Here is a 23,208-nt window from a genome sequence, read left to right as displayed (position 1 = left end):
GAACTTTCCCAGCTCAAACATAAGTCACCCTGTGTCCTGCACAATTCCCCCTCCAAGCCTGCTGAGGACCCCAGACTGAAAAGAGAAAACGCACAAAAGCATACAAAGTTAATTTCTGTGGAATACACTTCTTCCCTCTAACTCCCCCCCACCCCAACTAGCCTAAATGCATTTATCTCAACTGGGGTGAGATCTAGGGGAGATGAAAAGCTGCAGCATTGTGTACCAGACAGGCAAAAAGTGGGTATAAATCTCTCCCACAAATGGCATCTCTTTGTTACCGAGGGTCTTGAGATGTAGTGAGAAGATTAAGTAAAAGGGAGTTTCTTATATTTTCCTTGGGGATCTTATAAAATAAGGCATTTTTTCCCCAAAACGGAACACATTTTACTCCTGAAATCTAGTGGCTTTAGAAGCTAAAAGAAGCTTAGACAACAGAATGCTTTATAAATGACAGAACACCTGATGTTTCTTTTTTGTATATTTTTGGTGTTAGTAGCCTCACACAGACCTCCCTACGTCACTGACTTACCTAATGATAAGAAAGGCTATACAACACCATTTTCTCTCTATAGGCTTTTCTTTTAACGATGTGATGCTCCTCCCTGGTTTCACCTGCCACCTGTATGAGAACAGTATCTATTCCTTACCTCTCATGTGAATTTTAGTCTTACTTCCAAGCTCCCACTAGAAATTGCCAAGTGTCCAGTTAACACCTCGAGCTGAGCAAGCAAATGGGTCCACTACTACCCTTTCTTTACTACAGCTCTCCCCTGAACTTGCTATACTTCGCAATGTTATCACCATAATCCCACTGACAAAGGCTCAGAACCATAGATCGTGGTGAAAAGTCTTCTCCTTATTTCCCCTAACCCTGTAACTTCTGAAAGCCCGTCCATGCTTCCCTTTCGATCCCCTCAGCGGTCCCCCTGCCCCACACACGCACATTCCAGACCATTTCTCAGGAGAATATGCTCATTCATATGTCGTAATGCTTCAGTAATAACCCCAACTTTATCATTCCACACTGGGCAACCAGTGCCATAACCTCCCCTCCAACTATCGAACACGTTCTCCTAGATGATGTTTAGAGTACCCCAAAAACTACCAATGCAAGTTCCTCCCTCTTCAGCTTAGCTCTACACTGCCTTGCCGACTTTCTCTCTTCTCCTCCTCCTTTATGACAGTACTTAACAGACAGTCCAATTAGACTTTTGGATGTCTCTTGCTTACTGATTTGGCCTTTCCTAATTTGATAGTTCTTGTACTGCTCTTTTTAGAATACCCTCCCTAGCAATATATATTGGAAAATCTTTATATTTCCTGATGCCACTTCTTTCACGGACTTTTCTGATACCCCCAGGTGGAAGAGAAGCCTTCCCCTGTGCTCCGCCATCATTAGGGCTCTCAGCACTAACAGAACCTTGGACTTCAAATACGTGCTTTTCTCTCCTTAAGGGCAAGAACTAACTCATTTCTCTTCGTGTTTCCCCATAGCACCTACCACACTGCTTTACACACAGCAAGCAGATAGTCAACAAATACATGCAAAATAAATAATAAATAAATCTCTTAAAATTCACAGTGGCACCAGTGACCCGAAGTTACAAATAGAGTGATTTTAACTATATCATTATTCCACTTGGTCCTCAACAAATACCCTTAAGGCAGTTAGGGGCCAATAATTCCTATTTTATAGCGATTTAAGGTGCAAGGAGGTTACTATTTATGCACAGAGCATCTTCTGAGTATAATTTAGCCTGTAAAGCTTCAGTAACTAACTCAATGTCACCCTGTTGATCTGTGGTATATTTCTGCTGCAATGATACTTGTCTTGCTGGACTTTCCTTCCAGCTTACTTCAGGATACCTCTAGAACCTGACTCCATCAGGGTGATCTTCAAGAGGTGAGAAAATGTACAACATCTCCTCTACAATATAAGTTAGGAGGTCTTTCTCTGCCCCACTAGTTGTCAACATATGCTAAAATTTAAAATATAGAATGATAAAATATATACTAGCATATCTATATAGCCTCTTAGTTTAAAACTTACTGGCCTTCAGAGTAGGGGCAGGTATGAAAACCTTTAATAAGCTCTTTAAAAGAGGTATCAATTGCCATCTACCTAGAAAGAAAGTGATCAGCCCATTAAACTACCCTGAAATAGGAACACTTTTCTACGATAAGCTTTAGCCAACTGGGGGTCAATTTTCATCCCTAATCATAGTTTCTCCTTTGATTAAAGCCAGTAGTAGGCAACTGTATTTGGCCCTGCTGCCTACTTTTCTAAATAAAGTTTTATTAATACACAGCCATGCCTGTTCCTTTACGTATATAATCTGTAGCTGTTTGCAGCTACAAAGAGTTGAATAGTTGCTACAGAAACTGTATGGCGGCCTAAAATATTTACTATCTGGGCACAGAAATACAGAAAAGGTTTGCCAACCATCTTAAACTGCAAAATTATACCTCTTTCCCCAGCAACGTCACTTTCAAGAATTCACCTTTAGGAAATAAGAATACAAGTGCAAACAAGAATGTTCATATGGAAGCACCTCTTCGTAAAAGAGCTGGCAACAACCTCAGTGTCCACAAACCAAGAACTCATTAAGTAAATTATGGTAAAATCATACTAGGAATCCACTGAAAATTATGACGAATATTTATATTGATAGACCTGGAAAGATATGTATGACATAGTTGAGTAAAAAAAGGAAGTCACATATCCATAATCCCTTTAGGTAACTAGTATCTATCCCTACATTTGTATGTAAACATAAATGAAGATGACTAAAAAGATGTTAATAAAATGGTTCCTTGGTGGCAGCCTGTAGTTTTTAAATCACATCCACAACACCAAATATGTATCCTTTTTACAAAAGCTGTAAAAAAAAAAAAAGTTTAAAACTTTAAATATTAAAATTACAGTGCAAAGTTTAGAGTCTGCATTTTATAAAGCATTGAGTATTACAGGAAAATGATTTAAAAAAAATTTTTTTTGTTTGGTGGGGTTTTTGGTTTTGTTGTTGATACTCTAGTTTTTCCTTTTTCTTTTTCTTTTTTTTTTTTTTTTTAAGATCGAAAGGCTCTTAGGCTTACCAATAACTGCATATCTATGAACTGGCATCCCCACTGTACTCTATGTTACACCCTCACTATTAGATCACAAAAGTACCTTACAAAAGCATCCATCAGTTAGGAGGAAGAGGAGAGGTTAACAAATAGAGCCTTGATGGAAATGTATTAATTCAATCAGTGTTTTGCTCCTGGGTTACCATAAAAAGGTTCATAAAGTACCCAAAAGCCACATAAGAGTTTAGAATTATGCTGCTCAGTGACTGATTCTCTGTGAAGAGAAAGAAAGGAGAGATTTTTCTCCACCCTCATTTTCTTCAATAAAAGTAAGCTTCTGCAAGATTGGCACAAGTATTTTTTAAACTAGTAATATGAAAGGCCAAGTACATACATGATACAAGTGTTAAGAACCTTGTATCACCATTGATAAACAGATGCTAAGTGAACGTAGCATTAGGCTTGCAAACTAATCACAATAGAAAGCAATTATAGAAGAAATTGCTAATAACAACCAAGACAGCTCACCCTCTCTGTGCCAGATTTCACAGGCATCGTTTCTAAGCTCCATTTTATAAATAAGTAACTGAGGTTCAGAGAGGTTATATAACTTTTCCAAGGTCACATTAAAAAAAGAGATAAATTCAAAGGTAGATACCTCTGGCTTAAAAGTCTGGACTCTTCCCACTATGCTAATGAAACAAATTATATTTCAAAGGCAGTACTATATAAAATCCCAATATAAATTTAGCAGGTGAGAAAACTTGAAATCCCTAGTTTATAAAGATATAACAAAATTATATCTATTTGTCTTACAAGCAATTTCTTTAAAATATTGTGCTTTTTACATGATTTTCTCAGTTAGGTCTATCCATAGTCTCTATCCTTACATCTATACATATATGATACGCATACTCATATGTCTTACAGATATGCTATACCATTTTATAATATTGAGCACAAAAACTATGTAGTATTTTCAAACTGAAATAGAGTCTGAATACATTTGCAGACACATACTCCAGTTAGACATAAAACTGACTTTTTAAAAATTTTTATTACTTTTCCCACAGTAAAATTCTCTCTACTAAAATTAATGCTATGGATTAAACAAAAATCTGTGCCTTGAAAATTAACATGAAAAACTGTACAATGAATGACATAACTGTAATATCTTTTACATTGGTATTTACCCCACTGTTTTGCTCTTATATTATCTTTAAAAATTACAGACATTCGCTTTCCCTGTAAATTCCCTATAATCGCACCTCCAAGTTCAATATGAATAAAACCTTCAGCCCCCAGCTGGGGAAACTGAGGTTTTGCTGTGCTTCCTTTTTTAGGGTGGTGTGGCGACATTCGGCTATGGTTTCCTAACCAGATATTCCATGGCTCCCTAGTAGAGGTCTAAAGGACAGGAGTCTGTAGCTGTACCCCTTTTCACCTAGTGCAGCTCTGAGTTTTATCAGTTCCACAGAACGGCTTCCTTGTGAAATTTAATTTGAAAGGGAAAAAGAAAACAGTGGGTTTGACAACTATTTTTGTTTTTTCCTTTTTCTGTTAAATAGCTTATGTTACAGATGGACAAAGAATGTGGCGGAGACTTTGGGGTGAACTCTGTTGAATACATATTTTACACATTTATGTCCTCATCTGTAAAATGAAAATAACTGTACCTGCCCTGAATACTTTTGTAATAACTGAATAAGATAAAATGAGTACAAACCCCAGTGCGCTGGGTGATCTAAGAGGTAGCTATGAAATTAATAGTTTTTAATCCTCATTCTTCTACTCTTAGTAACAGGCTAAAGTAAGCACCAAGCCAAATATTTATTTTAGATCTTGAGATGCAGTATGTTCATTCTAAGCTTGGCTAAAAGAAACTAGATGTTAGGCAAAATAACAATGCTAATCAAAGACCATCTATGACAATATTAATGTACTACACATGAGAACACAATTACTTTTGAGAAAAACATAATCCAGGATTAAAAAACAATAAAAGAAGCACATTTTGCTCAACAAATAGTCCCCGACTACATTTAAGACTCTTAACTACACTGAAAGCATTGTGCAAGACTATATAAATTAAGATAAAACATTGCCCATATATACATATAGGTGACATGCTACTATTTTGTTTAATTCTATTGAGAGGTACAAATACTACTAGCTTTAGTGTGACCTAAATTCCATGAATATAAGTAAGTACAAAGCCAGGGGCAGAGGCTGGGGTTTTACCTGTAAAATCTAACTTCAGGCTCTATTACCAAGTGCCAATGATAATGAGTATAATATAAAAGGCAGGAAGCTTCAATTCAAGCAAATGATTAGAACTGATGATACAAAGGTAAACAGAATCCAGTAGAATCAGGCTGGCCTCTTTGCCTTTAGTCTACATTTAGCCTAACTGATATCACAGAAATAATAGCATCATTCTGACATCCATGAAGGCCAGCCTGGTGAGAATTTTGCAGAGTGGCCAAAACGCAAGACTAATGGATGACACAAGAAATTCTCAAAAAAAAAAAAAAAAAAAAGAAGAAGAAAGGAAAGAAAGAAAAAGTTCTCTGCCAATGCCTATTATCTCCTTTCCTATGGATAACTAATTTAAAAAATTAAAATATTTTATTTAAATTTACCACCTCTTTCCAAAAATTCAAGCTTCCCAAGGGAAGCTTGCCACAAGACAAGCTCAAAGAAAGGGATTTACAGTTTACTGAACACTTACTATGTCACTGAGCTTCACATGTGTTGCCTCATTTCATGTTCCTGACACATTCTCAAGCTAAGTGTTTTTTTTCCCATTTTAAAATTGAAGGGGAAAAAAAAGGTTAGGGATTACGTGATTTACCCAAGGTCACAAGACTATAGAACAGCCTTAGAATATGAATGAACTCAGGTCCAATCTTTAACTCCCCACAAGAGTTCTACAATACCAAACACTAATATCTGGTACAATGGGAACAGAAAAATGCTGAAAGGACAAGTATCAATATTTTAAGAAAGTTTGATTTGTAAGGGGGGAAAATATCCTAAACCAACTTTAATTTTCTTATTAGGGAGACATGATATTAGAGTAATTCCACTCTTCTCTTGGATTATGAAGGGAAATTTTAATCAAATTGAAAAGGGTTGAATACAACCACAACATCCTTTTTATAATCAAAACCTGCTTCCATGATCAGGATAACAAATATATTTTTAGATAATCTAAATGTACATGATAGATTTTTTTTTCTTAATTTAGCACTGTTAATGAATTTTTCTACTATTTAGGAAAAAAAGTTAATTTTGAAATTGGCTGTATGGAAAAAAATATCCAGCACAAAGTAAGTTTAATATTCTACTGAAAATTTCACTTTAAAATTCAGAACTAAAACCAAAAATCACCAAACAAAAAATCCTATCCTCACTTTACTACATCCAACAGAGTAAAAAGAATTCTTAAAGTGAGTATTCTCTGGAATGTAGGGGAAAACGCCTAATGAATTCGTATAAAATCTGAAGTTCCAAGTCTATATATAAATCTTGATTTTGCTATATATAGAGTTGACTGCGTATTGGTTTCAGACCTCCCCTAAACAATGTGAATGTACCTGTTCATAAGGAACAAACCATCATACAGACAGCATTAATCAGATTAAACTCAGAAGGTCTATCTTGACAAAATCATCCTTTTACAGAAATACATAAGTCATGTACCAAAGAGTCTATAAATCAGGCACACAGACCCACCCATAGTTTACTTTTTTGCAACATATTCTTGAGTTACATTTCTGTTACACACCACTTTTAAAAATACTTACCAATGGAAAACTATCTTAGTTTAACAACTCTACAGGTTTTTCCTCATATCTATTTGGCAGCCACTTAAGCAAAGCGTGTATGTACCTACTAGCACACATAACACAACTCTATAAATGAATATATATGCATTATTAAAGAAGAGAAAATGACACATCATAAGAACATGAAAACAAAGAAAGTATTATGGTTTGAAAGTGAAGAGAAATAGAAAGGCAATTCAAACTAGAAAAACATCTTTCCTTAGGGCAGTCCAAGATAATCCATATTTCTCCTATTCATTGGGAAAAAAAATCAGACATGTGAATATTTTATAAAGTCACAATGCAAAATCAGAAGGCTGTTCCATACGTCCATATTTTAATCTGTTATAAATTGAATCAGATCAAATCATGAAGCAATGCTGAGTGTTACATGTAACCTGCACAATTACAACTGAAGTCAAATCATACACACCCTGAGTAACTGTAAGTCTAAAACAACTACAGCAGTGAATGAGAGAGCTAGAATTTCCCTGGAGAGGGACAGGGGTGGGAGCAATCTGCAAAATGGATATATCTGAGATAACTGCAAAGCCTGAGTGTGTCCTCAAACCCTGAAGATGCTCACGTGGTTTCACAACAAAGTTCCTTTACAAGATCCACAACCTATATGACTTGCATCTTTTACTGCCCGTTTCCACAATTCCTGCTTTTAAATCACACTGGAAACCTTTGGCTGCAATTGAATTAGAGTGGTTTGGTTTAGCCCTTCTGAACCAGCCAAGAAAAAAATTGAAAAAAGAAAAAAAAAAAAAAAACCAGCACCATACTTAGGTTTGTTTTGTTTTAAATTCGGACCTCCTGGCATTCCAAAATTGTATCCCTCTGACTAATACAAACCGTTAGTACAGAGAAATGGTTAAAAACAAAACAAAACAAAACAAAATAAAAAAACCAAATCAGCCAGTAAAAAGGAATGAGGGAGTAGTAATGGTAACATACAGTACCATGAGCTGCAGTGGCCTCCCCGTCAGTGGTGCAAGGTTAACAGATGACTCCTGGCCTTCAGGCAGACAGCAAAACACAGGCTGGGGAAGGCGGGGGTGGGGGAGACTAGGACCAAGGCTGGAGGAGGCGGCCCTCACTCGGGCAGTTTACATAAGAAGGCAGCTCAGCTCCTTTCTGGCGCATTCCTCCTCTCTATCTCCCAACCTCTTTGCGTGTGTCTTGTCATATTTTCTTCAGCTGTTAATTGTCCAGACTGCAAGACTTTAAACAGCCGCAGTTTAGGAAAAAGCGAAACCCTTCTAAGTGACCATCACAGCAAATCAGCTTCATGCTGGTGGGTAAAATTTTCCAAGGGAAGTGTTCTGATAGTTCCTGAGTCTCTAAGTCACCCCCACCCCCACCCGCCACCACACACTGCCCCAGAGGGCTAAATGCACTGTGGCAATAAAACATTCATGCGACTTGGAATTTTAACACAATGCCATTTCCCTAGTTTAACCTGAAAGGAATGCACTAGTCACAACAGACTACATCATCCTGCCATTAAATCCTGCCAAGGAACCGCTTTTTTGGCCGCGCTGGGCCAGCTTTGACGGGAAAGGAGTACACAGACCCACGCACTGAGCACAGAGGGGCCACCTCTGCTTCCTTAGCCTCGTCCGTCCACCAACACTCTGCTCCTGAACATGACCCCTGACCCCTCGAATTGTGACCTGCTTGTGATGCATGTGTCACTCTGAACTTCAGCAGAGCCACACACTGTGCAGGCCATGGGCTGCTCCGGCTCAACAGGACTCGGCGCCAAGCCAAGGTTCCTTCTTATTATTACTGATCCACTATCTGAAAGTCTTACGTTTAAGTGCGGGGATGCTTTTTCCTTGAGTTGTAGAGTGGTCTGTTTTTCTTTTTCCTTTGTTTGTTTTGGACTTTTTAAAAAATAAACTTTGCATTTGCATTCATAATTAGGTTATGATTACTGACAAAATGGTTTGCTTTGGGGACTACTTATCAAAGCTTGGCAGTTCTTTCACATTTAAGTGACATTTAATTTAGACTTACAAAATACAAAAACAGAAATAATTCTGATTTCTCCTGAGAGTTTTACAGAAAAACTCAAAGGTGTTGAATTCTATAACATCACACTTAACCATTTCATGTGGCTAAAGTACAAACAACAAATTAGATTTTTAAAAACCCCTGGTATTGATTTACTACTTGTGCAGAGATTTCTACCTTCCAGGGATTGTAACTGACAAACTAAGGAACAAGAAAAATATATACATATGTACAACAGATGAAATACGAAAATCACATTAAACATTTTTCAATGTTTCAATTTTAAACTATGCTGCCATTAGGCCCTTTAAAACTAATCACAACAGTATTAATTTTTGTTAAGTTACCATATACCATAACTTTGTCCCCCAAACATCCCTTTTTTCCTTATCCTCAACTTCTCTCCCACCACTAAAGTACGCCTTCCAGATTTTTTGTTTGGTTGATTTTTCAGTTTTTTTCCTTTTCTCATCATTAAGCATTTTCATATGGGGCACTTTCACTTTCAACCTTGCCCTATTATTTTGGCTTATTGTTGAGCCTCTCTATTACAGTCACCGGCAGTTCTAAAAAGCAGCAAATCCCTCCTTCTTGCTGTGACCCTGAACTACAGCCAGGTAAAGGGTGATTATCACTGCAAAACACAGAAGGTGTTCCAACTTTAATCTCCTCGAGTGAAGAAGCCATGTCCCCCTCTCAGTAACAAATGAGGAACATCCTACTTCATCTAAGAGAATACTCTAAAATACAAAATGATGATCTCTAAGCAAGTTAACATGTACATATAAAATAAAACCAAATTGTCTTCTTTAGCGTCATTTTTGTCTTCTTAGTAGCTGGAATTAGTCTTAAGCCCTAGTTAAAAGACTTTCTTTTTTTCTTTTTCTTTCCTTTAAACAGACATTATCATGCCTTGAAAAGTCATTCTAATCCCTTCACCTTAGCCAAGCCATGCTAATTCTAGATAGGAGGACAGCCAATTAAATTTTTTTTAAAGGAATTATATTTGACTGGCGGGTGGGGCAGAGCGGGCGGGGGAAGGGATGGGAAATCAACCCAACAGAGAAGCAAAGATTATCAAAACCTATGTAAAATATTTCCGTTTCAAAATGGAAATGCTGTCATTGTAATCTATATAAAACATAGCAATAAATACATTTGATTTTTTCAAGTGATCTGATTATCAATATATATTCAAATTTTAATTTCGATGTTACTAGCGGGAAACCTAGTAAAATTGAAGACAGCACCACGTAAAGCCATGAGATTAAAATTATGGAGGATAATTTCTATTTAAATGCAGGTAGACACACTTTTTTTGCTTATATGAAATTAATCAACACAGTGATCCCAAAGTACGTTGGACCAATATCCGAAGGAAAGCGCGAAGGTCTGTGCACTTGCACATGCAGCGTGTTAAGTCCTCTCATTTGTGATGCATTACCTCTGAAGCCCTCTGGAACTTTGAGATACCTCACGAAAAGAAGTGATAACAAATGGCATTTCATTTCTAAACAAATCTGTGATAACCATAGGTGGTTTTCATGTTCTTTTAACCCAAAGATTTTACTATGTTAAATGACATTTAAAAATACAAGTTGACAAGTTTTGTGAGTTAACTTTGAAGTTAGAGAAAGCAAAATAGGTGAGCTTTTTCTTGCCAACTTCTATTACGAGGAGCATAAACATGCACCTGTTAATTGAGTCTTCTGGACAAGGGTCCACCTGAAGCTGCGGGACTGGCTACATCCCCCCTACCCTCCGCCCTGGCAGTTAACAGACTGCAAACCTGAGTGAGGACCAACCTCTGAGGCAAGGAGAAAAGAAAGACGAGTGCATACAAGAGTGAAGGAAAAGGGATAGAGGGGGCCAAAGAAACGCAAGGAACAGGAAAGAAGGGGGTGAGAGAGGGAGGAACAGTGGGAAAGAGAGGAGCGAAATGGAAAGAAGCAGGACTAGGGAGAGAAAGGACAAATGGAGACTGAAGGAAAAAAAAGGAATGGCTGGGGGGGCTGAGGAAGAATTGGAGCCCCGACGCGACAGTGGATCCAGCAGCTGGCCGGAGATGCTAATTCAGCGCTTTAACAAATCAATGCCACTTGAAAAGTACAATGTGAGCCCTCACTGGGTAGACGTCAGGGGACTGAGAAAATGCATTCGCAAGTATTTCACATTAAGAGGGAATAATGTGTTAATTTATAACTCTTCACCCTATACACTCGGATTATCTATCTGTGTCAGCGATTTGACTTCTTAAATTTATCAAAAACGCACGCAAAGGGAGGCAGCTTCGGCTTCACCACTGGGAAATGGAGGTTTAGGAAAAGCCTTTCCTAGGGTTGGGCTGTGGTTCTCTGCACTTTCCTATTTGGGCTCAGGTATTGGTGGGGGCAGCAGGAAGGAGGGAGCATCTGATGGAGAGATCTAGGGAGGAGGGGAACTCCTGGTTCAGTTACTAACGCAACCAAAGGAAAGGCTGTCTTGGCCTGTGGTTGATTGCATTAGGTACCATCCGTCAAAAGTGACACAGAAGAGAAGGAATAACTTGAATCAGCAACCCGAGCTGCCATCATCAGAATTTACTTTACGGAAACTTACTTAAGTCTCTCAGCACACCCAGAGGAAGGGAAGCTGCTGACAATTGGATTGTAATTAAACAGTACTCTCGCAATGCCACTGGAGTTCCTATATACAGAGCTTATCAACATAGGAAGGGAAGGGAAAGCTAAGCTTCTGTGATTAGGTTAGCTTTGAGACAGGGAGGGGAGAAGTTAAAGAACTGATAGTACATCCCAGCATTCAGGAGCCTAATGTTTCTTTGTTAAGAAAAACCTAAACATCAAGTGGCTGCAATTGTTTCCGAATTGTTCCTTAATGTAAATTTAAACTTTTAATATTATGATAGGACAGTTTCTAACCTCAGGGAAAGAATCTGTCAGTATTTTTGCTGCCAAAATTAAAGCATTATCAAACTTAAGTATTTAAGGTGCAAGCATTGTCAACATACAAAGGCCAAGTGTGTTAAAATTTTGGAATAAATAGAATAAAGTTTCAAGAAAGTGTTTTAATTAAGACCACATCTTCAAGGATCTGAAGGGGGGAAGTGGTTCTACATACAAAGAATCGAAAAATGACCAGATTGTAACTGTTCTGAGTTCCATTTTAAGGTTATTTCAACTACACCGCAGCAGTTATTTTAAACTGTGGGGGTATTTTTATTTGCTACTTGTACAACTGCAACAGAAACAGACATTCTCTTATTTTCGGGACATTCATATGTAAATGAATGCTGATGAATGGAAATGAGATGCTATACATGATGGGCAACGTTCAACATTTAGTTTTAAAAAGGGCAAAGTTACCTCACTCATTGAAGCTTAAATCTCTTCTCTTCCATAACTAGGCACAGAAAGAAATGAAAGACAATGATGGACCTTCCATCAGTTTCTCCTGACTCAACACTGTTTCACAGAGCTCCTCATGACAGAAAACAAACGTTTCAGTCTTATCTATTGTCTGTTTTCTATGGCATAATATTACAGTCATTTTTTTTTTAAATGAATATTTGATTAGAAACTGAAATTAAAAGTAAATAGGCAAAAATGTTACAGCTGCACTGAACCAAGGGTTAAAATGCCCAAAATAGTGTAATTATTTAATGAATGTTTTTTTTTTCCTGTCAAAGGAGATAATAAGGAATTTCCCAGGCCAAGACCATAGAGTACACTACTTTCCCTTTTCATAAAATCTTAGGAGGTAGAATATATATATGCTGGGCAGTGTTTGCAGTGGGAAAGAATCATATTGCATGCACTGCAAGGGCCTCTATGCCTTGAGAATAGGATTTGTCCTATCACTGGTTTTTGCATGAATTACCATGACTGTCCGTCCCATCTAAGCCGCCCTGACTTAGACTATCTATTCTTATCATTACGGTGCCATTAATCCCATCCTGCCTTCTCCCCTCCCCCACCACACTCACCTAAGGGGTTAAAAGACTTCAGTACATTTGTGACTTGTCAGTGACATATAATACCCGGGTCCTTCATGCAATCAACTTTTACTTGACATGTATTTGCTCATCACAGGACCCGCATTACTACTGGGAAAATGAAGAAAAACCTAAATTAACACTTGACATTCAATATGGTCAAGTCCTTAATTGGCTGGGCTTCCTGAGAAAGCAATTTTCTATTCCCCAAACTGTTCGCGTGTCATGTGTGGAGTGCAGCTCTTGGCCATCACTGCTGTCCCTTGCTCCCTCTAATGAGAGCAGATGAATTAGTGCTACGTGACACGATTTGAACAGGGCTTCTTCCTCCTCCCCTCCCCCCAATCTTTCCCTTATACCAGTGACAGCTGTGTGGCAAGGGAAAGAAAGAAAGAGAAATTCAAGAGCAAAGAATCCTGTAAAAGATGATCATTTTTTAAAAGGAACCTTAAATGTCTTGTTGAAACTCCAGAACAACAGGGTCATTTAATCGTGGAGGTGGGGAAGGGAGCTGTTACAAAGATCAGGGGAATTATCTGGCTATGGTTGATTTGGGTTGTATTAACTTCAAGCATGTTTCTTCCATTCCCAGCTAGTTGCAGTATTAGATTGCATTGGTCTAATTAAAATGGAATTTACATCCACGTAAAAAAAAAAGTTTTTTAAAGGTCTGGAGAATGGGTCAATTAGAAAAAAAAAATATGAACAGCATGAAATGATTATTATTCTAAGATAAACATACCTCTAGGTTAAAGAAGGTCCTTTCAACAAACGTTTAGGTCATGAAGAACCCACAACATAAAACTGTGTCACTAAACTTTGTTTTTAAATATTGTTCACTGAACTTAATGCTAACCATTCTATTTTAAATCATTTTGTTTGGTCACCTTTGATTGTTGAAGTACTGCAACAAAACTTATTTGAACAGATTTCATTGTCTTACTGTGGAAAGGGAGGGAGTACGTACTACTTTAGATGGGCTTATCTAGCTCAGTAAGAAAACAACTGATGGAAGGTGGGACAAAATCTGCTCTGTTCAAAAATACTAAAAGGTAAATTAAAGAGATTTCTCTGAGTCTTCACTTATTCATTTTGAAACCAAAGAGGAAGTGATTTTAAATGCCTAAAGTTCTTAACCAATCTGATTGGGACCAAACAGAATGTGGGGAGGGATGAGTATGTGGCACACCACACATTTGGGAAAGCAACGTAGTCCAAAGTACTTGTATAAGTGAAAGTAATTAGTGAAAGTTACTAGTGCCTTAGCATTTTGGATCTTTACTCATCGCTATTTAAATGAGAGCTAAGGCAAAAGGGCTACCTGTGTACCAGAAATTGTATGAATACTATACTGGTGCCACAAAATCAGTATAAGCATGCAAAATATAAAACTATTTCACGTACAATTCCCTTGCCTCAAATAAGTAGCTTGATCATTTGTTAATTATTCCTGTAAAATTTTGAATATCACTGAAGTAATATTTCAGTAAGTAAATTTGAATATATAAAAATATGGTAAAACCCACTTTTACATTGTTTAAAGTTATAAGCTGAAACTAAAAGAAGCTATTTCCACATTTTATATTTGTAGGAAAAAACATAAAAGGAAATGAAGTTTTATACTTTTTTTTCCCTTAAAAAAAAGTCAATTCATATAACATGATTTTAAGGGTTGTTACACTAACAGAAGACAAATCATACCATAAGGAAACTTTTTGGAACACCTTAGGTTTTCAAATTTGTTGGAATATAATTAGTTCCAGACAATTTTGAAAACTCTAAAACAAGAGCATAATTTAGAAGTATTTTCACTGAAGCAAAACAACATAATGGATACACTCTTGCATATATGATTCCCTCCTATGGCCAAAGCACTTATATTTCAAATATCGTTAAGATCCCTTTTGAAAATACACTGAGACAACTCGTGAATGGGCATTCTATCAGGTGTTTAAAAGGAATAGACAATTTGGTATTCTAGAAAAGTAGCTCGGTCTAATACATCCAGTTAGCTGCTATAGTAGCATTATCACCGAGCAACAAAGGGCAGTGTATTCTGCCGATAGCTTTAGGGTGACCTTTGCAACGCTGACTAGTCCGTCAAGTTCCATCTCTGAGATGCAAGGTATAGACAGGGATGGTTTATTAACAGAGGTAGGAACTGAAGACCAGGAGCCTCCAAAAGGGTAGGCATTTCACATTCAGGAAATGGGGAGTTCCTTTCCTTCAGAAGAGCAGTATACCACGACATCAGGCTGAACAGCCTGTATTCTTTCCCAAAGCACTAGCCTTCCATGGAGTGGAGATGCCCAAGCCTTGGAACAGCATCAGCTCTTTTTGTCCCCCTCAGCTACATTTCTAAGTACTGCAATGAAAATCCAGCTGGGCATTGGTAAAACAGGATCAATGTCTTGAGCTCTAGGAATAAAGCTGAAAAAGAATGTTGACATCATCTCCAAGCTTTCAACTGTGATGACTTCCACTCTATGGGGGGTAGCTTGCAACCACTGCTTCCAGGATGGATCGACAGAATTCAAGAGGCCAGCCACAGTAGGTCAGAAAAAATGACTCTGTACTGTACTGAGAAATTTCTTCAAGGATCACCTGTAGAAAATCAGCCTTTTTTTGATTCAAGAAAGGTTCTTTTTGATTGAAGACAGTTAACTGTGACTCTGGCAAAGTGACATGCTTCAACTTGATATTTTCTTTGGGATGAGCAGGCTTTGAAGCTCATAATAAACTTGAAATGGTTCTGTGGAATGTTAAGGCTTAATGTAGATGGTTGGTGCCACTGTCGTGCCTACACAGAACTATGTCAACCTGGAAATAATTGTGTGAACAGCTCCAGGGTATTTAGATGGAAGGTTTGCCCTTTTTATGAATTTTTACTTTGAACCATAAGAAGGCACTGCATTAAGTTTCCCACTTGTTTAGCACAGCTAAAATTAAAATACTTATTCTGGTTTAGAAAGGTATAATGTTCGCCACCCACTTAGTTCATCTTACCTTCACCTCAAGCCATTCTCAAAAAGTCTAAACACAGCCGAGAGAGAAATGACTGCTTTAAAACAGCCTGGCACAGGGAACAACAAAACTATGTATCAAATACAAGGCACACATGTTATTTCATTAAATTAATAGCATCTAAAAGGGTATGTTCGTCTGTCCTCCATTTTTCTCCGCCCTCTTTATTTCTGAGCTTCCCTCCCGTTGTGTTACAGATTATTTTATCTAATTCCCAGTTGAAAGGTTTCTGAAAGTGGTACCTCACAGCTGTGTTGACACTGAACTTCTTGAACAGGGCATACCAACGTCATTCTGACAAACTTACAGATGCTTCGTAACAAGCTGTACCAATCACTTGATTTGAAATACCTGACTAACTATAAAATAAACTGTTAATCTCTGGTCTTTTCTCCAGTTCAACTCCTCTCTGCAGTTCTGGAAGCACACCAACAGCTTGTTATGTTTACCTCGGAGGTGACTCCCTTCTGATGGGTGTCTGATACTGTCCAGTGATGTTGCTCAAGCAGACCATGGACAGAACCTGGGCAAACCTGGGCCCCATTTGCAGATCATTTTAACAAGATGTTCTTGTTTCCTGTTCCCACGGAAATCAATAACAGGGTGACCTTCAATTTGAAATTCAAACCTATTAATTACCTGTTCTGTTGAAAATGTTGGTATCTGATTTGCCTGGAGAATTTCAATTATGAATGGATTATTTCTGTTAAAGAGCCCCTTCAAAAAATTTAGATAAACATTGAAAACCTCATCTTATACAATATAAATGATGTTTTCTTGAAGCTTGTATAAAATATTGGCCTTCCACAAATTAGTATGGGGAAGTTTTCCCCTTGTGGTCTATCTCTTCCTCATGACATCATAATCAATTGCCTGGTAAATTATAGCAATTCCACAAATATTCAGAGACAAGAATCCATTGCTTAAAGGTGAGATGAAAAGCTTTTGATAGTTGAATTCAGCTTTTCATCTGCATCAATGAATGAAACAAACCATAACGTCCTTTCAGAATGTAGAAATCTCCCATTTTTCCCATGTAATACTGAAATTTTTACTTTTCTAAACTTTATTGAATCCTTTTGATCAGTTGTTGTTTTGCTCACATTTTATTTTTCCTTATATATGGGTCATAAGGGGAATACTATAAATCAAAACTATCAGCACCAGAAATATATTTGCTAAACATATTTTAATTGTAAAAAAAAAAAATGAAGAATTTGGTTCATCCCAGAGAGGAATTCCCAAGATGAATAATCACATGCAATGAAACTATTATCTTTATCCATTAAAATATTATCTAAAACAGAGGTTTCTATCTGGCAGCCAGTAGGCTGAATCAAACCTGCAGATGAGTTTTGTTTGGACCACACACTTTAAAAAATATTTGAAAGGGCTGCCAAGTTTTAAAAATCAGGAGATTTCACATAAAAATCTAGACTCTGACTTCTCATTTTTTTTTTTGAAAAAAGGAGGAGACTCTCGAAACACTGGGCCTGCATTCCCACCTGGCAACAATTGGCTGGAGTTGAGCTGCTACCTCAGTGTGGTTGACACAAGTGTTTTCTGGTCCCCCCAGACTGACTCCACTCACTTACCTTACCCTCCACGTGGCCCTTTTAGGCAACTCCTGATCTTTTAAAGGTCATACTACTCCACAGAGAGTTTGCCGAGTTTATGGAAGAAAAAGAGAAGGGTATCTAAGAACAGAGATTTAAAAATACGCATTTCATAGGCTTACACAATGTGAGACAGTGGGTAGCAGATTTTGTTTCAAAATATGGTTGTTCAATATAACGTTAAAGTGCAAAGCAAATTCACTTTTCCTAATTAAATTTATTAAAAAGCAAATCCAGAACCGATGACCTCCTCTTACACAGTGGTTCAACAAACATTTACACTGGTTTTGAATCAACCACATTCTTCTCTGCAGCCCAGAAAAGATGCTCATGTCAAACTATGACTCAGATCTACATCCATTTTGTTCATTCACATGTTAACACTTCTGCACTTCCTCTCTAGAAAGATCATGTACTTAAGTGAAAACTGACCCTAATATGAAAATAGAATACGTCTTCAAGGTAAATTTTAAAAGTCAACATTTAGGATGCATGAATATTATCATAGCAAACACTCATCTTTACTGGCTCCACATGTAAGCCACAATCTGACATTTATACTTATATTAAATAGACATTATTGCAGGTTCAGATGACCCCAAAAGTCATGGCATATTTCCTTAAAAATGATTATAACCTAAAAGCAGATGTCTATGACAAAGTCACCATGCACTTCTACTTGCTTCTTTTCTTAACTGAAAGCAAATGCAAGGGGAAAGAAATCTTTTAAATTTCACTATTTCCAATCAACCATAACAACACAGTATTTCTCAATACTAGTGGGTTTTACAAACAAATTTAAAGTACCGTATTTAGCAGAAGAAAGAAAGTACCTTTTCACTTCATCTAACTATATTAACAGTTAGTGTACTCTAACTATATTAACAGTTAGTGTACTCTGGTGTACTCTACAGTAGAGAAATGTACTAAATCAGCTATGATCAGTCATATTCCAAGTTATTTTTAAAAAGTAAAATTTAAATCAAGTTTAGTATAGTGTTTTGAAATTATGTTTCATCATTGGCTCTCATTCTTGAAAGACTATTTTTTAATTAGGTGTTTCCTTCCTAAGAGAGAAGCATTTTTCTTCCATTTTCACCTAAAGAAAGTAACCCTTGAACATATGCCAAATTTACTTCACAATCAGACTTTAATCCCCAAATTCTCGATTCTTAACAACTTGAACAAATTTAAGTAAACAGTTCATTCCTTAACTCTCAATCAAATAGGAAAGGAGAAAATGCCATGAATATGAGCTCTATAAATACAGTCTTACGCCCGATATCTAAATGTCAATGTAATACATTCCTTATGGGAAGTATATTTCCTTAATAGCCATTATGTCTGAAAATTGAACAATTAGTAGCAGACACCTAGAACTCAATTATTCACTTACGTCTCCCTGCCCCTTTTAGACTTCTTTTGAAACCATCTCTTAAAAGTGCTGCTTGAAGAGATGATACTAGGGGATAGCATGCATGTAACGTTCACATGATTTTCTTTAAAACAACTTGGTATAATCTAAGACTAAACTTATTCTTTTTTTTCTTTTTATCATATAGTTTTAGGGAAAAAAATTAAGACCTCAAATAATGAATGACTAAAATGGTAAAAAACACAAATTAAAACACGAATGCTAGGAAAAGTGTAATTCATTACATTCATGTTGATTTATCTATTATAATATTTTAGAAAGGGAATTTTGTGGGGGAAAAAAGAAACACAATTATTTCCCACTCATGACGACCAAAGGTTTTAAACTGGTCTGCTCCGGTTTACATCATGGCAGCTGACTTCAAATACATAAGCAATTCTAAAAGACTCCTGATTTTGTTATTTTTATTTGCACTTTGTTGTTTTAAGAGAAAAAAATAGAGCCTGAGATAATGAATGTTTAATATTATTTAACCTGTGTTCTTTGGGGATTAATGCATTGTGCTCACTTACTCCCTCCTTCTTTCTATTAATCACCAATTTCTAGAAAAGGGTATCTCAAGTAGGCATATATTGAGGCTCAATTCTGCATTCTACACTTGTTAAAAAAAAAAATGAGACCATGAGTACAGGAATACTGGTACATACGGAACAGCAGATTATCAGAATACTCAGAAGGCAGGCAGCAGTGGGTTTACTAAAAAATCATTAAAAATAACAATTTGTACAAGTTAAAATAACCAACTTATCACTTTTACCAAAGGGGTGTTTTTAATATAATGAACATCCAAGCTTCTCTGGTGATGAGAAAACCTGGAATATATTATACACGCATGAATGTGGCCCAGGATGCAGGATATGAGATGGGCTTGCTATCAACAGATTAACACTTCATTTTCATTACTCTAATCTCACCACAGGTTGTGAACACTCTTTTTCTTATTTGAACAACAATGGTGCATGAAAACCCAAGCTGACAGGCAGGCGGGGTTCATTACATGCATACGTCTTTATTCCCATAACACATCTCACCTGTATGAAGCCAGGGTTCCAGCTTCCAGTCTGGCTACTGAAAGCAGCTCTCCCAGATGTTGGACTTCTCTTTCTATCCTTCCTACTTAATTTATAATAAATATCAAAAACAAAGTAAATGCAAAAAAAATTCTTTTCCACAATGAACTCTGTTTAGTCGGTTATGGGATTGGCAACATTTTAAGATTTATTCAGCCCCATGATTACTTTCCAAAGTTGTCAAAGAAAACAACAACAATGGCTGGGAAGGGAAATGATGAGACATTTGAAGTTTGAATCAAAGAGTCTCATTCTGGTGTCTCTCTCCCTGCTTAGTTCTAACTTATTTGAAGAGAACTGTAGTTTCTCATTGGTTGAAAATGGCAATTCACAACATAAGTCAATCATGCTATTTCCCCGTGAATGACACTGAGCTTCCCCGAAAGGTACACACAAGGAGCAACAAAGCTGCAAAGTATAAGGAATCATTAAAATGAGATTCCTAAAATGGGGAATTCCTTTTTAAGCTTAGCCAATCCACTCATTGCATTTGAGGCAGCCATTAACAAATCCTCAACAAACCTAGAAATAAGTCACTTAATTCCCACAACCAACCAATGAACAGGTAGACACTGTCTGCACTCCACACATAAGTGCACTACCACGTGACAATATAGGATTTTTACTATTTTTCATAGCAAGAGAGTAAGTCTTCCACAAAATCTAGAGTCAGGCTTTGGTTTGGGGTCTTTCTGGTACACTAACAATACTTATACCTAAAAAAGAAAGAATAAAAGTTGTATTAGATAAAGCAGCAGATAACCTAGCTTACTCCTGAGGTAGGTTCTGACGTAAGATCAACAAAGAGAATGTTTGCAGGTATTCTCACTCAAGGGACACTTTCACGAATGTGTTCAGTGTATTAATTATTCTCCCATATCTTGTAAGTAGCCTCTCACTTATGTCCACTGCCCTCTGGCATGGCAGAGGGCACAGCAGTGGGCAGCTTTCTTTACCTTTCTTTAGGTGCCCCAAATAGCTATCCTAATGATTTAAATCAATGAAATGTTTCTTGCTTAAATTGTAAGGGGAAAAAAAAGCCTCATTAAAACCCTGCTAATGGAGGTTCTCATTTTAATATTAGTTATATTAAATTAAGGCAGCTGATAGTAATTATTTTTGGCATGTAAAATATTCATTATCCTGAAATTTTTCTTTTCAATGCCCCCCTTCCCCTCCCAATTCAGGCACTCTGATCAAGTATGGGTCCTAAAGAACTGTCTAGAGAACAAATAGCCACTAAAAGACACCTTAATAAAGTTGAAAAAGTCATGACATTCACACAAAAGCACAGCAGGTACAATACTGAAAGCTGTGTCTTTCCCATATAGAATGATATTTTTAATCTTGTCATCTTGAACAATCTCTCAGCCGTGTAAGACAATGAGTTAAAACTCATTAAATACAAAACTGTAGCGAATCTTCATTGTGTTATGTATACTGCATGTTTTAAATTTCATAATGTCATCCATTAATATTAGCCCTGCCATCATTTCAATTCCTTTCTGAAATGTTTCAGTTAACTCTTCTTAACTGCAGTTTGTCTCCAAGAGTCCTATCTTCAGCCTACAGCAAGAAAACTTGACACGTTTTCCTCCTTCAAAGGGAATGATCTCTCTTGTGTAGATGGAAGTTTAACTGTACAAAATGATAAATCCAAGAATTAAGAATTACTTCGTCTTTTTTTTTTTTTTTTTTTTTAAGAGAAATGGAAAAGGAAGATCGCTTTTTCAGCTAAGTCCTTTCTTACACAGGCGAAGGATCGCATTGAGCTGCCTTTCAGCGCCTTTGAATGATAAGCGTGGGCCCCTGGGTTCTGTGTTTTTATCACGCCCTCACTTAAAGAACCCTTACAGAGCAAAACTCGGGACCGTCCTCCTGTCAGCACGTCCACACTGAGGACCACATCTGAGGGTGGCACCTCTTTTCCATACCTCTGCCGGAATGATGTATTGGCAAAAAGTTGCCTTATTCAATTACAGTTACGTTTCAGGTGCATTTCAATTCGTTTTCTATTAGGGCAAAAAGAGCCAGTGAAAGTAAGGAGAAACTCAGGAAAAGAGAGATGAGGTGAAAGGAGAATAAAGGGAGAAAGAAATTAGGTCTATGGGAACAGGAATAGGATGAAAGAACAGGCTAACCGCGGATTTAGGTCATCGAGTAAATTGCTGCCAACCAAATAGAAATAAGACTTAAATCATACCCCCTCAACAACACACAAACTCTAAGACAGTAGCAAAATAACACTGCAGTCCAAAAATACTGAGTAAATAAGATGTCAGATATGCTCAAGAGAGTCAGTGTTTCAATGAGTAACTTCCTACTGTTCAAGATTATTTTCATTTTCTTAACAGAGAGAAATTAAAAACTGATGGGCTTAATTAAAGAAAAACAAAAGGACATTATTTTGTTGTTAAAGGATCAATTCTTTTTTTTGTTAATTGGAATGATGATTAATAAGCTGAGAATTTGATTTCTAAGCTAGCCGGTTTGAGTAACACATTCTTTTTCCACAAGCATTTCCATTAAGGAAAGCTCTGTGAATGAAGAAATGATACAGCGCTCCCCTCTTCTAATGCCTGACTTGGTGGCACGGGATGCTACACAGAGTGTGTGACCAGAATGGCACTGCACACTGTCCTCACCCAAATGAACTCCAGTCATAAATTTTTCACTTTAGGGTTTGAATGTATACTATGAAATTTGCCAGGCTTCCTACAGGGAAGGTACAAATTAAAGAAAAAGAACCAATACTTGTATTTTTCCTATTCTCTAAACTTTCTTTTAAACCTGGGGAAGGAGAAGGCAGTGCAGATCATGCTCAGCAAGATGTGCGTGCCTTGGATGTCACAGTCCCACGTATCATTTTTGGGATGCCACAGGCACATATTAAAACTCCTTAGGGTTTCCGTTGTTCGGAGTGTTTCTTCATCTTATTTTTCTCACCTTGTTTACTAGTTTACCTTATTGGAAAAAAATTCCTTCTCTTACACAATGTTTTGCGTGTATGTCAAAAAATAAAGGCTGTTATTCCTGAAGGATGACTCTTTTCCTTTACTCTCAAGCTTAAAAATAGATGTCAGAGTTCCTTGAAAGGGTCTTTGAACTCCCTTTCTCCTCCTTTCCCTGGTCCTTCAGTAGACGAGGA

General features: G+C 37.1%; 1 protein-coding gene across 7 annotated transcripts in view; it reads right to left on the bottom strand.

The window, feature by feature from the left end:
- Positions 1–23,208, bottom strand: part of BNC2 (basonuclin 2) — a 407,820-nt gene that overhangs the window by 248,301 nt on the left and 136,311 nt on the right. The window contains exon 1 of one of the 7 annotated variants that reach the window (XM_033121989.1): positions 7,868–8,250. The exons of the other annotated variants lie outside the window; for them this stretch is intronic. Within the exon in view, the coding sequence (XP_032977880.1) occupies positions 7,868–7,870 (3 nt within the window). The 5' untranslated portion in view covers positions 7,871–8,250. Of the gene's footprint in view, positions 1–7,867; positions 8,251–23,208 lie in introns of those variants that run through there. 7 annotated transcript variants of the gene reach the window in all.

The sequence above is a fragment of the Rhinolophus ferrumequinum genome, chromosome 12, assembly GCF_004115265.2.
Source record: "Rhinolophus ferrumequinum isolate MPI-CBG mRhiFer1 chromosome 12, mRhiFer1_v1.p, whole genome shotgun sequence".
In the NCBI taxonomy this organism is placed as follows: Eukaryota; Metazoa; Chordata; class Mammalia; order Chiroptera; family Rhinolophidae; genus Rhinolophus; species Rhinolophus ferrumequinum.
This window is presented reverse-complemented; position numbering and strand designations above follow the sequence as displayed.